The sequence below is a fragment of the Chamaea fasciata genome, unplaced genomic scaffold (assembly GCF_029207755.1).
Source record: "Chamaea fasciata isolate MVZ Bird 193981 ecotype frontalis unplaced genomic scaffold, bChaFas1.0.hap1 SCAF_6, whole genome shotgun sequence".
NCBI classification, from domain to species: domain Eukaryota; kingdom Metazoa; phylum Chordata; class Aves; order Passeriformes; family Sylviidae; genus Chamaea; species Chamaea fasciata.
The window spans coordinates 807571-822418 of record NW_027094091.1 but is presented as its reverse complement, the minus strand read 5'-3'; the positions used below and the strand labels follow the sequence as shown (position 1 = coordinate 822418).

The 14848-nt window shown below is 58.4% G+C and overlaps 1 protein-coding gene across 1 annotated transcript in view; it reads right to left on the bottom strand.

Moving 5' to 3' along the window:
• SFXN5 (sideroflexin 5) overlaps positions 1-10501 on the bottom strand; it is a 113443-nt gene extending 102942 nt beyond the window's left edge. Inside the window, exons 1-2 of the mRNA XM_066185116.1 lie at positions 10403-10501; positions 723-791 (exon numbers count right to left, since the gene is read on the bottom strand). Of these exons, the coding sequence (XP_066041213.1) occupies positions 723-791; positions 10403-10459 (126 nt within the window). The 5' untranslated portion in view covers positions 10460-10501. The remainder of the gene's footprint in view (positions 1-722; positions 792-10402) is intronic.
• Positions 10502-14848: the final 4347 nt, after the last annotated feature.

The window sequence follows — 14848 nt, the reverse complement described above, 5'->3', positions numbered from 1 at the left end:
GAACAGGGACAGGAGGAGAGGGAACGGCCTCAGGCCAGGCTCAAGGTGGATATTGGGGGAAAAAAAAAATAAAATAAAAAGGAAAAAGCAGCTGGCAGCTGCCCTTCCCTGCAAATCCAAAGTTTTCTGGCCAAAGGGCAGAATTCCAGACCAGGAGCAGAACAATTCCTTCCCAAGGGTTCCCCACCACCCTCAGCCATCACGCTGGACCGCACTGAATGGAAATGAAGGGCAGGATCCCCAAATCCTGCTACAAACAGGGCAACAACCGACAGGAAAAAACGACAGCAGAGATGTGCAGGAGTGCAGCCCCCGCAGGACTGCCCCACAGCCCGCCCCTCCACTCCTCTGCAGAATTAAATTCGCTCTCTCCTCCCCTCACCTGCATTTTTACAGGAATTTTCCTCCTGGGAAGGAAAAACCAGTGGCGATCCTGCCAAAATCCCCCCTCCCCCAGTTCAGGGTTGGCAGAGGGAGCTGGGGAGGGAGATGAGGATTCAGTGGTGGCCGAAGCAAGTTCCTGCTCCAGATTTAACCACAGCACTCCTCGGGGCAATCAATCAGCTGCGAGACACAAACCCACTGGGAAAAAAAAAAACAACAAACCCACAAAAACCCCCACGGCCTCATCACTCGTGCTGCGCACAGCAGAGATTGTTTCTCGCCCCGCAGCTGTCTAATAAGCAAAGCCCTTTCCCCAAGCAGAGGTGTGCACACATTACCTCGGTCACAAAGAGCGTGCGGGGGTCGATGATGTCCAGGAAGTGCCTGAACCTGCCATAAAATGAAGTCTGCAAAACAGGAGACAAAAAGAAAGAATAATAAAAAAAACACGCGGTGAGAAATTGGCCTTTCGGGGTTTATTTCCTTTTTTTTTTTTCATTTCCTTTCCATTCCTTCCGGAACGAAGCACCGACTGAAAATAAGCGACGCAGGGGGTCTTTACTGGTAATTTGGGAGGGGGAACCCAAATCACTCCAGGATTTCTCCTTTTGCTTCCCAGCAAAAAGCCTCTGCAGCAGCTTTTCCCGCTGCTGGCAGCATTCCCCGCTGCCCAGCTCGTCCTCCTGACTAGAAACCAAATGAATGTTTTTTCAATTCGAGATGGGTTTTTCACAGAGGTGAATACAAAACACAAGGGGAAAAAAAAAAAATCCAAACAAACAAAAAGGCCCCAGAAATTCCCAATAATTCCGAATTTTCAGGGAAATTCTTCCCTGCGAGAGCGGGAAGGCCCTGGGCTGGAATTCCCAGGTGTGTTTGTGCTTGTCCCTACACAAACACGCCCAGCCTGGAGTTTTCCCAAGAACGAGCCCGACCAGACCAGCTGGCCCTGAGCACTTCCAGAACCCGGGAAAAAAAAGTCTGGAAGGAAGGGAAAGGATCTGAAACAGGAGGGGAAGGTCACGGGCAGCTCCAGAGGGAAGGAGACTCGGTATTTCGACAGCGAAAATAAAAATGTCAGTGGGATTTCTACCAACTCCAGGCACCAGACCATGAAATACTGAGGGACTGGGAACCCTTGGGATCCAGGAGCATCATCACTCCAAGTTCCATGGTGCAGAGGGAGGAGAATTCCAGACTCTCAGGTGAATTCCAGTCCAGTGGCTCCTCCACACAAGCCAGAGCCCAGCAGGGACACCCTGGAGCTCAGGGATCCTGGGAATCCTCCTGCCCGGGGTTTGTTCTGCAGGAACGGGCTGGAAGTAAAGGCCTGGAGTGTGGATGGAGCAGCGTTTGATCACTGCTGGCACCGCTTCCCTGAACGTGCTGCCTCTTCCCTGCTCATCCCGGGATTCTGCCCCGCTGATTCCAGCAGAAATCCCTGCCCAGGACGCTGCTGGTCACCCCGCTGCAACCTGCCCTCGCTCAACTCTCTGATTCTTCCACCTTCTGCACTTAAAAAAAAGAAAAAAAAGTCAAACCCCTCCAAAAAACAAAAAAAAAAGGAAGAAAACAGCTCCACACAACTCCAGGAAAGGAAAAAAAAAAAAAAAAGAGAAAAAAGAGAAAAAAGAGAAAAAAGAGAAAAAAGAGAAAAAAGAGAAAAAGAAAAAAGAAGGAGAGGAGAGGAGAGGAGAGGAGAGGAGAGGAGAGGAGAGGAGAGGAGAGGAGAGGAGAGGAGAGGAGAGGAGAGGAGAGGAGAGGAGAGGAGAGGAGAGGAGAGGAGAGGAGAGGAGAGGAGAGGAGAGGAGAGGAGAGGAGAGGAGAGGAGAGGAGAGGAGAGGAGAGGAGAGGAGAGGAGAGGAAAGGAAAAAGAAAAAAGAAAAAAGAAAAAAGAAAAAAGAAAAAAGAAAAAAGAAAAAAGAAAAAAGAAAAAAGAAAAAAGAAAAAAGAAAAAAGAAAAAAGAAAAAAGAAAAAAAGAAAAAAGAAAAAAAGAAGAAAAAAGAAAAAAAGAAAGAAGAAAGAAGAAAGAAGAAAGAAGAAAGAAGAAAGAAGAAAGGAAAAAAAATAAGAAAAAAGAAAAATAAAAAAAGGCACAGCGGTTTTTAATGAGCACAGCTCCAATTAACGCTAATTCCGGTACTCTGGAGCGGGTCTGAGCTCGACATTTCGCCGCCTGCCCCCCTTTTCTGTCGGGAGTGCAGGGGGTGGCAGCCCTCCCCGGCGCCCGCCGGGGGACGTGAGCCACCCCCGGGCCAGCCCAGGCGCCCCTCAGGCAGCCCAGTGCTCGGCCCACGGCCCCCGGAGCAGCGGCAACGCCCGCTGAACCCCTGGAATCCCAAACGACGGCAGGGCTGGGGGCGCGGGGGTGGATTTTACATCGGAGTGGTCTCGGCTTTCCCGCTGTGACGCGCTGAGGAAAGCGGCATTAAACAGAAATAAACCGAATTAAATCGAATTGAATCGAATCAAATCGAATGAAACGGAGCATCGGGGTGTTACACCCGCTTGGACCAAGGAGTAAATGACCAAGGAGACCTCGAGTTCAAAGGGGCAGGGGTAGAAATGCCGTTTACAATTCCCAATTCCCATTTCCCTGCTCCCAAACGCCAGGGTTGGCTTTGGCTGGCACTGAGCTCCCGGCCAAGCTCAGCAAGGCCCAGCTTAAGGACGGGTTTGAGCAGCTCAGCTCAGCCCCACCCTGGTGTTATCCCGACCTCCCATTCCCTGCCCCTTGCTGGTGCTGACTCACAGCTGGGGAGCTGAGAGTGCCCAAACCCTGAAATCAGGGAATGGGTCGGGATGGAAGGGACCCAAAATCCCACCCAGTGCCACCCCTGCCATGGGCAGGGCCACCTCCCACCGTCCCCCAGGGGGTCCCACCCTGCCCTTGGGCACTGCCAGGGATCCAGGGGCAGCCCCGGCAAACCTGGGAATTCCAGCCCAGGGCCTTCCCACTCTCACAGGGAAGGATTTCCCGGAAAAATACTGAATTATTGGGAGTGTCTGGGGCTTTTTTGTTTGGATTTTTTTCCCTGTGTTTTGTGCGCACCTCTGTGAAAATCTCTGGAATTGAAAAAATTCATTTAGTTTCTAGTCAGGGGAATGAACTGGGCAGCAGGGAATGCCCTGCTTTAAGCCTGGCTCAGTTTGGGGCGGCTCTGTTCAGCCTGGCTCAGTTTGGGGTGGTTCTGGGTTTTAGTCTGGCTCAGTTTGGGGCGGCTCTGTTGAGCCTGGCTCAGTTTGGGGCGGCTCTGTTCAGCCTGGCTCAGTTTGGGGTGGTTCTGGGTTTAAGTCTGGCTCAGTTTGGGGCGGCTCTGTTCAGCCTGGCTCAGTTTGGGGCGGCGCTGTTCAGCCTGGCTCAGTTTGGGGCGGCTCTGTTCAGCCTGGCTCAGTTTGGGGCAGCTCTGGGTTTGAGCCTGGCTCAGTTTGGGGCGGCTCTGGGTTTGAGCCTGGTTCAGTTTGGGGCGGCTCTGTTGAGCCTGGCTCAGTTTGGGGTGGCTCTGTTCAGCCTGGCTCAGTTTGGGGCGGCTCTGTTCAGCCTGGCTCAGTTTGGGGTGGCTCTGTTCAGCCTGGCTCAGTTTGGGGCGGCTCTGTTCAGCCTGGCTCAGTTTGGGGTGGTTCTGGGTTTTAGTCTGGCTCAGTTTGGGGCGGCTCTGTTCAGCCCAGCTCAGTTTGGGGCGGCTCTGTTCAGCCTGGCTCAGTTTGGGGCGGCTCTGTTCAGCCTGGCTCAGTTTGGGGCGGCTCTGTTCAGCCTGGCTCAGTTTGGGGCAGCTCTGGGTTTGAGCCTGGCTCAGTTTGGGGCGGCTCTGTTGAGCCTGGTTCAGTTTGGGGCGGCTCTGTTCAGCCCGGCTCAGTTTGGGGCGGCTCTGTTGAGCCTGGCTCAGTTTGGGGCGGCTCTGTTCAGCCTGGCTCAGTTTGGGGCGGCTCTGTTCAGCCCGGCTCAGTTTGGGGTGGCTCTGTTGAGCCTGGCTCAGTTTGGGGCGGCTCTGTTCAGCCTGGCTCAGTTTGGGGCGGCTCTGTTCAGCCTGGCTCAGTTTGGGGTGGCTCTGTTCAGCCTGGCTCAGTTTGGGGCGGCTCTGTTGAGCCTGGCTCAGTTTGGGGCGGCTCTGTTGAGCCTGGCTCAGTTTGGGGTGGCTCTGTTCAGCCCGGCTCAGTTTGGGGCGGCTCTGTTCAGCCTGGCTCAGTTTGGGGCGGCTCTGTTCAGCCTGGCTCAGTTTGGGGCGGCTCTGTTGAGCCTGGCTCAGTTTGGGGTGGCTCTGTTCAGCCCGGCTCAGTTTGGGGCGGCTCTGTTCAGCCTGGCTCAGTTTGGGGCGGCTCTGTTCAGCCTGGCTCAGTTTGGGGCGGCTCTGTTCAGCCTGGCTCAGTTTGGGGCGGCTCTGTTGAGCCTGGCTCAGTTTGGGGCGGCTCTGTTCAGCCTGGCTCAGTTTGGGGTGGTTCTGTTCAGCCTGGCTCAGTTTGGGGCGGCTCTGTTCAGCCCGGCTCAGTTTGGGGCGGCTCTGTTCAGCCTGGCTCAGTTTGGGGTGGCTCTGTTCAGCCTGGCTCAGTTTGGGGCGGCTCTGTTGAGCCCGGCTCAGTTTGGGGCGGCTCTGTTGAGCCTGGCTCAGTTTGGGGTGGCTCTGTTCAGCCTGGCTCAGTTTGGGGCGGCTCTGTTCAGCCTGGCTCAGTTTGGGGCGGCTCTGTTCAGCCTGGCTCAGTTTGGGGCGGCTCTGTTGAGCCTGGCTCAGTTTGGGGTGGCTCTGTTCAGCCTGGCTCAGTTTGGGGCGGCTCTGTTCAGCCTGGCTCAGTTTGGGGCGGCTCTGTTCAGCCTGGCTCAGTTTGGGGCGGCTCTGTTCAGCCTGGCTCAGTTTGGGGCGGCTCTGTTGAGCCTGGCTCAGTTTGGGGTGGCTCTGTTGTTCCCTCCTCCCAGGCTCATCCCCAGCCCTGCTCTCATCCCCACGAGTTCGACTTTCTGCTCCCTAAATTCCAACCCTGGGCTCCTTCCCCTTTGCAATTCCCGGAGCAGCTGCCGTAGTAAACCGGGAGCAGAGTGAATATATCACCGAATTTCCCATGATTAATTAATTAACAATTAATTGATTATTTTGAGACCACTGCTCTGCCAGCAGAGATGAAACGGGTGGGGAATATTAATTCCCTTCCAGGGCACAGCAGCTCGGGATCTATCTGGGCCCTGAAGGTCCAGCTGATCCCAAAAATGACAAGGAAAGAATTCCCGGGAGGCTCCAGGGATCGGAGAGAAGAGACACAAATGATCCCAAATTCCCCTTTAAATCCAGCCCCGGGTGATGGGGATGCCAAGGAAACAGCAGGAGGACATGGAGCTGCTGGAATAAATCCAGAGCTGCTGCAGGGCTGGAGCCAGGCTGGGAGAGCTGGGAATGTTCCCCCGGAGAAGGGAAAAATCCAGGGAATGCTCAGAGTCCCCAAAGGGGCTCCAGGAGAGCTGGAGAGGGGCTGGGGCCAAGGCCTGGAGGGACAGGGATCTGGGATATGAAAGGCTCAGCCTGGGATTTTCTGTCCTCGCTGAGGGATCCCAGCATGGAGTTTTTATTTCTCCCAAAGGCTGTGATTCCATGATCCTTCCCCATTTTAAACCAGCCCCTTCCCTACATCCCCATGGGAGAGAGGAGTTTAATGCCGTTTATTGAAGTGGACAATGAGCTCACACGGAGATCTCCTGAGCTCCTGCACCTTCATCTCACCGCCAGGTGATCCTGGACGTGGAATCTGGAATGGTTTGGGTGGGAAGGGACATAAATCCCATCCAGCGCCACCCCAGCCACGGGCAGGGACACCTCCCCACCGGAATCTGCCCAGGATTCAATGTCTGGGCTCCCTGGGAACACACAGCAGGCTTTGGGAGAGAGAGAGAGCACTCGGCAAATCCTCCAAGGGAAAGGAATAAAAATCAGGAAATAAAAAAGAGGAGGGGAAAAAAAAAATGGAATATTTCTAACAAATTAGCCCCGCTTGTCAGAAAATTAAGTCCTCATCACACGTTCCTCAAGCCCAACGTCCTCGTTTCTGCTTCCACCTAAAAATAGCCCCGTTGGCAGCGGGAGCCTTTTCCGGCAGGGAGCTGGGAAAAGGTGACTCGACAGAACATCCCTGGGGAGGAGGGAGAGAGAGCAGGGAGCTGCGCGGGCAGGGAAAGGACATCCCAAAACCCCAGAGGGGCTGGAGCTGCCCCAACTCCTGCCCGGGGTCACGGCAGGGAAGGGAATTCCTCTCTCATCCCAATCCCCCAGGAGCCCAGGCTTTTGTTCCCCCGGCACAGGAGCTCTCCTTGTTTTCCCTGCGGGGGATAAATGAGGCTGGCCTGTGTCTGTCCCAGCCCCAGATCCAGTTCCAGCAGCCCCAGAGCTGCTCCCAGCCCGGGAGAAAGGAGTGCTGGCACCCCAGAGGGATCAGGCCGGGATTCCAGCCACCCCATCCTGCCCAAACCGGGCTCATCCTGCCCAAACCGGGCTCATCCTGCCCAAACCGGGCTCGTCCTGCCCAAACCGGGCTCATCCTGCCCAAACCGGCCTCGTCCTGCCCAAACCGGGCTCGTCCTGCCCAAACCGGGCTCGTCCTGCTCAAACCGGGCTGATCCTGCCCAAACCGGGCTCATCCTGCCCAAACCGGGCTGATCCTGCCCAAACCGGGCTGATCCTGCCCAAACCGGGCTCATCCTGCCCAAACCGGCCTCATCCTGCCCAAACCGGGCTCGTCCTGCCCAAACCGGGCTGATCCTGCCCAAACCGGGCTGATCCTGCCCAAACCGGCCTCATCCTGCCCAAACCGGGCTCGTCCTGCCCAAACCGGGCTCGTCCTGCCCAAACCGGGCTCGTCCTGCCCAAACCGGGCTCGTCCTGCTCAAACCGGGCTGATCCTGCCCAAACCGGGCTCATCCTGCCCAAACCGGGCTCATCCTGCCCAAACCGGGCTCGTCCTGCCCAAACCGGCCTCGTCCTGCCCAAACCGGCCTCATCCTGCCCAAACCGGGCTCGTCCTGCCCAAACCGGGCTCGTCCTGCCCAAACCGGGCTCATCCTGCCCAAACCGGGCTCGTCCTGCCCAAACCGGGCTCGTCCTGCCCAAACCGGCCTCATCCTGCCCAAACCGGCCTCATCCTGCCCAAACCGGGCTCGTCCTGCCCAAACCGGGCTCGTCCTGCTCAAACCGGGCTCGTCCTGCCCAAACCGGGCTGATCCTGCCCAAACCGGGCTGATCCTGCCCAAACCGGCCTCATCCTGCCCAAACCGGGCTCGTCCTGCCCAAACCGGGCTCGTCCTGCCCAAACCGGGCTCGTCCTGCCCAAACCGGCCTCGTCCTGCCCAAACCGGCCTCGTCCTGCCCAAACTGGGCTGATCCTGCCCAAACCGGGCTCGTCCTGCCCAAACTGGGCTGATCCTGCCCAAACCGGGCTCATCCTGCCCAAACCGGGCTCATCCTGCCCAAACCGGCCTCATCCTGCCCAAACCGGCCTCATCCTGCCCAAACCGGCCTCATCCTGCCCAAACCGGGCTTGTCCTGCCCAAACCGGGCTCGTCCTGCCCAAACCGGGCTCGTCCTGCCCAAACCGGGCTGACCCTGCCTAAACCAGGCTCACCCTGCCCAAAACAAGGAGGCAGCAGCTAAAGCTGAGATCTCAGAAACTCCTAAAAAAAGAAAAAAAAAGCCCTGGGAAGGCCCTGGAAGGAACAGGAGCAGGCAGGAGGGGAAAGAAGCACCTGGCAGGGAAGGTCTGGGGAATGGCTGAGCCCTCGGGAATGCGCCGGGGGTCTTCTCCAGCACAGAGGTTCAGAAGGAAACACCAAGGTCAAGATGGGGGAAATAAAGAACTGGAAGGGTCTGAGGTGAGACATCCATGGAAGGGTCTGAGGTGGGATGGAGGGGCTGAGAGCTCCATGGAAGGGTCTGAGGTGGGATGGAGGATCTGAGCTCTCCATGGAAGGGTCTGAGGTGGGATGGAGGATCTGAGCTCTCCATGGAAGGGTCTGAGGTGGGATGGAGGATCTGAGCTCTCCATGGAAGGGTCTGAGGTGGGATGGAGGATCTGAGCTCTCCATGGAAGGGTCTGAGGTGGGATGGAGGATCTGAGCTCTCCATGGAAGGGTCTGAGGTGGGATGGAGGATCTGAGCTCTCCATGGAAGGGTCTGAGGTGGGATGGAGGATCTGAGCTCTCCATGGCAGGGTCTGAGGTGGGATGGAGGGGCTGGGCTCTCCATGAAGGGTTTGAGGTGGGATGGAGGATCTGAGCTCTCCATGGAAAGGTCTCAGGCAGGGATGGAGGGGCTGAGAAGTCCATGGAGGGGTCTGAGGTGGTCTGGGCTCCCCACAGAGGGGTGTGAGGTGGGCTGGAGGATCTGAGCTCTCCATTGAAGGGTCTGAGGTGGGATGGAGCGTTTGGGCTCTCCCAGGCTGCGGCGGGAGCAGGAATGTGAGTGGTGCCACATCCCAAACGGAGCGGAGCCACCACAAGATCCATAAACCCGGAGAACATTCCAACCCCCTCCCTCTGTGACCCCACAACGCTGTCGGCTTCCACGCTGGGCTGTCCAACCTCGGGCAGAGGGAGCAGGAGCAAACAGGGAACGTGGGATGAAGGTTTCCTCGGCGCTGCCACGAGCGCCAGTCGCTCCCTAATGAACAGAACGTGCCGATCCCGTGCCTGAGGCGCTGCCAAGCCTGCCTGCCACCCTCTGTGGTGTCTGCGAGGGAGAAACGTCTCCTCCTCCTCCTCCTCCTCATTAAAGAGCTCCCTCTCTCCCCCGCTGGAGCGTCCCTCCCGTTCCCAGTGGCTCGTGGATGACCCCCTGCACTGGGGGGGTCGGGTTGGAGGGGACCTCAAAGCCCTTCCCAGCCCCAACCTGGACACCTCCAGTGTCCCAGGCTGCTCCCAGCCCCGCAGGGATACGGGCTGTGGGAGATCCTCCAGGGAATGGCTCCCCTGGGAAGTCCACAGCTCAGCCCAAAGGGGGTTGGGTCAAGGGAAGAGGCAGGAGATCCGCCATGGAACGGAATGGGCAGGTGATTCCCTTATGGAATGGGAGGGAGATTCCCCCATGGAATAAACAGGAGATCCCCCATGGAATGGGCAGGAGATCCCCCATGGAATGGCTTCCCTGGGAAATCCACAGGGGATTTTTACAAGGAATGCCGGGGTCGAGCCAAGCATGGAGTCAGACCAGGGCTCAGTGGGGGTCCTGGATTGTTGTGGATGGTGGGAATGATCTCGTTCCAACATTGGGATACCCTCGCACTAAGAAGCAGTTTCTCCAGAGAGTCCTGTCCAGCTCAGGAGGGACTGAAGGAGGTTTTAGGGACAGGAGAGTGTTCTGACCGGGACCTGCTCTCCCCAAACACAAACATCAGGTGTGGAGGACACAGGTGTTGTGATCTCTCCCAGTGTCTTGTTCTCTACATCGTGCTGGGTGGTGACAACCCACACTTGAATTGGCACCATGATGGTCCTTGCGTGGTGAGGTTGGCAAGGGCCCACCTGGAGCATCCCTGCCTCCCACCGCACACCTGGAAGCCCCATTCCCAACCCAGAGCTGCTCTTCCCCTCCCAACAACCTTGGGCAGGGCCCTGTCCCTCGCGCCAGCCCCTCTGGGGACAGGACGGGCCCGCACCATGCGACACCAGAAGTGACACAGCGACCCTGCCCGTTCCCGCTGCCCCGGGGGAGCGCCCGCGGGGCTCGAACCCGCGACCCTCGGGCCCCCGGCCCGCCGCGCTGCGCCCCGCGCCACAGGGGCGCGCTGGGACGCGCCAGTGCCCGCCCGCCGGGCGACCCGCCGCGGGCAGGGGGCGGCGGCTCTGACTGACAGCCCGCCTGGCCAATGGCGCCAGGGCCGCGGGCCAATCAGCGCGCGGCTCCGCGGAGGGGGCGGGGCGAAGCAGAGCGGGGAGCGGGGGGCTCCGTGCCCGGGGTGGGGGGGGGTCGATGCCCGGCGCGCGGGGCTGGGGCGGCTCCCGCCGCCGCTCCCGGTGTGCCCGCCGCCGCCTCCCGCCGCCGGCCGTACCTGCTCGAAGCGGGGCTTCCCCAGCTGGAACGGGGGATAGTCCGCCGGCTCCGCCATCCCGCAAAGCGCCACTTTAAACAGCCTCCCCCGCCGCCGGGCCCCGCCCCCCGGCCGGCCCCGCGCTGATTGGCTGCGGCCAACCGCAGCTGCCGCGAGGCACGCCGGGACATGGAGTCCGCCGGCCGCTGGCGGTGGCGGGGCCGCGCCCGTTCCGTCAGCCAATGGGGAGCGCGCAGCCCGCGGGGCACCATGGGAAATGTAGGCTGGAGCGTGTCCAGGGAAGAGAAGGGAGCTGGGAAAGGGGCTGGGGAATTCCCGAGGGAGCTGGGAAAGGGCTGGAGAATTCCCGAGGGAGCTGGAAAAGGGCTGGAGAATTCCCGAGGGAGCTGGAAAAGGGCTGGAGAATTCCCGAGGGAGCTGGGAAAGGGGCTGGAGAATTCCCGAGGGAGCTGGGAAAGGGGCTGGAGAATTCCCGAGGGAGCTGGGAAAGGGGCTGGGGAATTCCCGAGGGAGCTGGGAAAGGGCTGGAGAATTCCCGAGGGAGCTGGGAAAGGGGCTGGAGAATTCCCGAGAGAGCTGGGAGAGGGGCTGGAGAATTCCTGAGGAGCTGGGAAAGGGGCTGGAGAATTCCTGAGGAGCGGGGAAAGGGGCTGGAGAATTCCCGAGGGAGCTGGGAAAGGGGCTGGAGAATTCCTGAGGAGCTGGGAAAGGGGCTGGAGAATTCCTGAGGGAGCTGGGGAAGGGGCTGAGCCTGGAGAAAAGGAGGCTCGGGGGGGACCTGGTGGCTCTGCACAAGTCCCTGGAATGTTGGAGCCAGGTGGGAGTTGGGATCTGATCCCAGGGAATAACAGGATAAGAGGGAACGGCCTCAGGCTGGGCCAGGGGAGGCTCAGGGTGGATTTTGGGGAAATTCCTGCATGGAAAGGGTGCTCAGTGCCCAGGGAGGTTTGGAGACCCCATCCCTGAGGGATTTCACAGCCCTGTGCATGTGGCACTGGGGTCGCGGGGCAGTTGCTGGGGTGGTTGGAATGGACGGGCTCAGACTTCATTCCCAACCCCACCAACTCCACGACTCCGTTTTCCTTGCGGAATTGCAGATTCCTGCCTCGCTGGGTCACCGCCGAGCTCCGGATAACAAACCCAGCGCACGGAGCCGGCCGCGATAACGATTTGCGGAGATGAAGCCAAGGTCGTGCGGCGCCGGGGGCACCGCGGGCCACGCGGAGCCGTCCGCGGAATTCTCCTGCGCAGATTAGCGGGATAAGAAGTGTCCGGACCTTGAAATGCCGGCGAAATTGTTTGGAGGATTAGGATCAATTCTCCGAGGAAGAGCGCGGGGACAGCAAACACAGGGAGATGTGGCTGAGCGGGGAAGGAGGTGGGGAAGGGGTTGGTGGAGGAGAGGCAAAGGCAGCGGGTGACAGAGGAGGTCAGGATTTCCATCTAAGGAGGAATTTAAAAAATACACCTGGAAAAAAAAAAAACCACCTAAAAAACCCCAACTCTTATTTTTGCTCCCCAGGGGAAACTGTGAACGTCTCGTTTTGCTGCTGCTCTGCCTTGTGGCTGCTGAGCCGATCGCTTCCTCTTTTTCCCCACCTGCAAAAGCAATTTTTGATTTGGGGGCTAATTCAGCACCGATCCCGTTCGGTGAATCCCAAACCTCCGCGTGGGAAAGGGATGGCAAAGGGTCTGAAGGGTGAAAAGTGGGATGGAAAAGAGCAGGAAAATGGGATTTTATGATTTCTGTTTGCTTTTTCCTCAGAGATTTTGCTAAAGTGGTGACAGCCCCAGCAGCACCTCCCCTGCCAGGCTGGAATTCCCAACAGGAACAGGGACAGCGGGATGAGGAGCCAGGATCCTGCTCCCACCACCATCCCTGGGGGTTTGGGGTTGTGGCTCCAGCCCTGCCCTGACCCCACAGCTCCAGGGACGTCCCCAGGGTCACCCTAATCCCGACCCCAAACTCAGCCTTCACTCGGGGTCCTTTCCTCCTCCCCCCAGCTCCGTCTTCAAAAGGAAAAACTAAACCCGTAAATAGAAAACCGGCGGTGCCAAAAGCTCCGAGAGGGCCGCTCGCCCTGGCCCAAGGTCCCATCCCAGGGATCGGCCGTGGATGTGGATGCGCTGCCCCGAATCCCGCGAATCACAGGGAAGCCCCCTCCCCTCGCCGCAGCCCGAGCCAGGGAATCGCTGCAGCCCCCGGTGTTGACACGCGGAATGTTTGGTAACAACAGAGGGGAGAGAATCTGTTTATCTCGAACCACATTTGGAGTGACATAAGACTATCACTTTTTTGGTTAAATACCAGGAGGAATATCAATTCTTTGGCTGATATCAATCCCACCAGCTCCATCCCGACTGACAACTTGTGTTTCCCCTGGGTTGGGGGAGGAGGGGGGGGGTTTGCTTTTCCAGTCAAAAAATCATGGGTTTTCTCCAATTTTTGGGTTTGGTTCTTTTTTTTTTTTTTGGGGGGGGGAACAACCCCCCAGCCATGGTGTGAGCTCATCAAGAAACTGGGGCTGGGTGGGCAGGTTTGGCTGGGGGGAGCTCCCATGGGAACCCCTGAAGAAGGTGTGACCCCATGGAAGCCCTGAAGGAGATTGAAGCCCAAGGGAAGCCCCTGAAGGAGGTCAGACCCCAAGGGAACCCGTGAAGGAGATGTGACCCCATGGGAACCCCTGAAGAAGGTGTGACCCCAAGGGAACCCCTGGAGGAGATGTGACCCCCATGGGAACCCCTGAAGAAGGTGTGACCCCAAGGGAACCCCTGGAGGAGATGTGACCCCATGGGAACCCCTGGAGGAGATGTGACCCCATGGGAACCCCTGAAGGAGGTGTGACCCCATGGGAACCCCTGAAGGAGGTGTGACCCCATGGGAACCCCTGGAGGAGATGTGACCCCATGGGAACCCCTGGAGGAGGTGTGACCCCACAGAAAGCCCACACTGGAGCAGGTGACCTCACGAGGGGCCCGGACTGGAGCAGTTCCTGAAGAACTGCAGCCCAAGGGAAGGAAGCAAACAGGAGGAACTTCGGGGGTTTGTCCCCCGTGGGAGAGAGCCCAGAGCAGGGGGAGATGTGGGAAGTGCAGCCCCTGAGGAGGAAGGAGCAGCAGAGACGGAGCACGGCCCCATGCCCTGTTCCCCTGCACCAGCTGGAAGGAGGAGGAGGAGAACCCTGAGGGAAACGGAGCCTGGGAAGAAAGGAGAGCTGGGGGAAAAGGTGGTTCAAGCTTTGGGTTCATTTCTCATTGCCCTGCTCTGGTTTGATTGGCAATAAATCAAACCCATTTCCTCAAAATCTCTTTTTTGCCTGGCGAGCTCTGAGGGATCTCTCCCTGCCCTCATCCCCAAATGAGCTTTTTGTGGTGTTTTCTCTCCCTGCCCAGCTGAGGAGGGGAGTGAGAGCAGCCCTGGTGCCCGTCCAGGGTCCTCCCCCACCCCAGGAGGGAGTTTTGGGGTCCCAGGCCCCCTCCCCACTGGGGACAGCTGCGTGTGGGGCCGGGCTGGCTCCGGGACGCAGTCACAGGAACATTCCTTGTCAGCTCCCATCTGTAAAGCCAGATTTGGAGAAAACTTGCGTTGGGCAGCAAAAACTCCAGCTTGGAACAACAATGCCAGCCTGCAGGGATGGGAATTATTCCATCAGCCCCGAGTTAAGGCAGGCCCAGACCCGATGGAGTCAGGCGCAGGGGTTCAGCTGGAATCAGGGCTTTAAATCCTCTGTTTATCCAATTTCCAGCCCAGTTCTCCCAGTGACTGCCCCAGTTGGTCCGGGCTGCCTTTGCTGGGATGGATCCCCTTTCCCAGGGGCACAGCTCGGCACCCCAAACATTTCCCCCCCCCGAGCCGTGCAGGGTTAATGTGATCCCCCCAGACAGGTGCCGAGCTCCACGGGGGCTCCATCCAGCAGGAGGGAAAACAAACCGGGATTAGAGCTGGGGAAGCTCCTCTGAGGGAGCAGCAGAGTCATTTACAGCGGCTTAAGGGGAGTTAATTTTCTCGAAGGAAAAGGATTGAATGGAGAGAGAAGAGGGAGCTGGGAAGGAAAAGGGCTGAGCGGTGGAGGGCGGGAGGGATGGGGGAAGAGGAACTGCAGGAGGAGTCGGGATCAGTGCAAAGGGCAGGAGGAACATCACAGTTCCTGGGAGCACCGATGGAGCCAAGTCCTTTCTCCTGTTCCTTTTCCTTTTCCCTTCTCCCCTTCTCCCCTTCTCCCCTTCTCCCCTTCTCCCCCTTTTCCCCCTTTTCCCCCTTTTCCCCCTTTTCCCCCTTTTCCCCCTTTTCCCCCTTTTCCCCCTTTTTCCCCCTTTTCCGCCTTTTCCCCCTTTTCCCCCTTTCCTTCCGTCTCTGCCCTCCTCAGCTGCTGATTTCCCCCAAATCCGCAGGAATGCAGCACCAACCCCGACCCTCCTGCTGTGCCGAGAGAATCCTGGAATTGT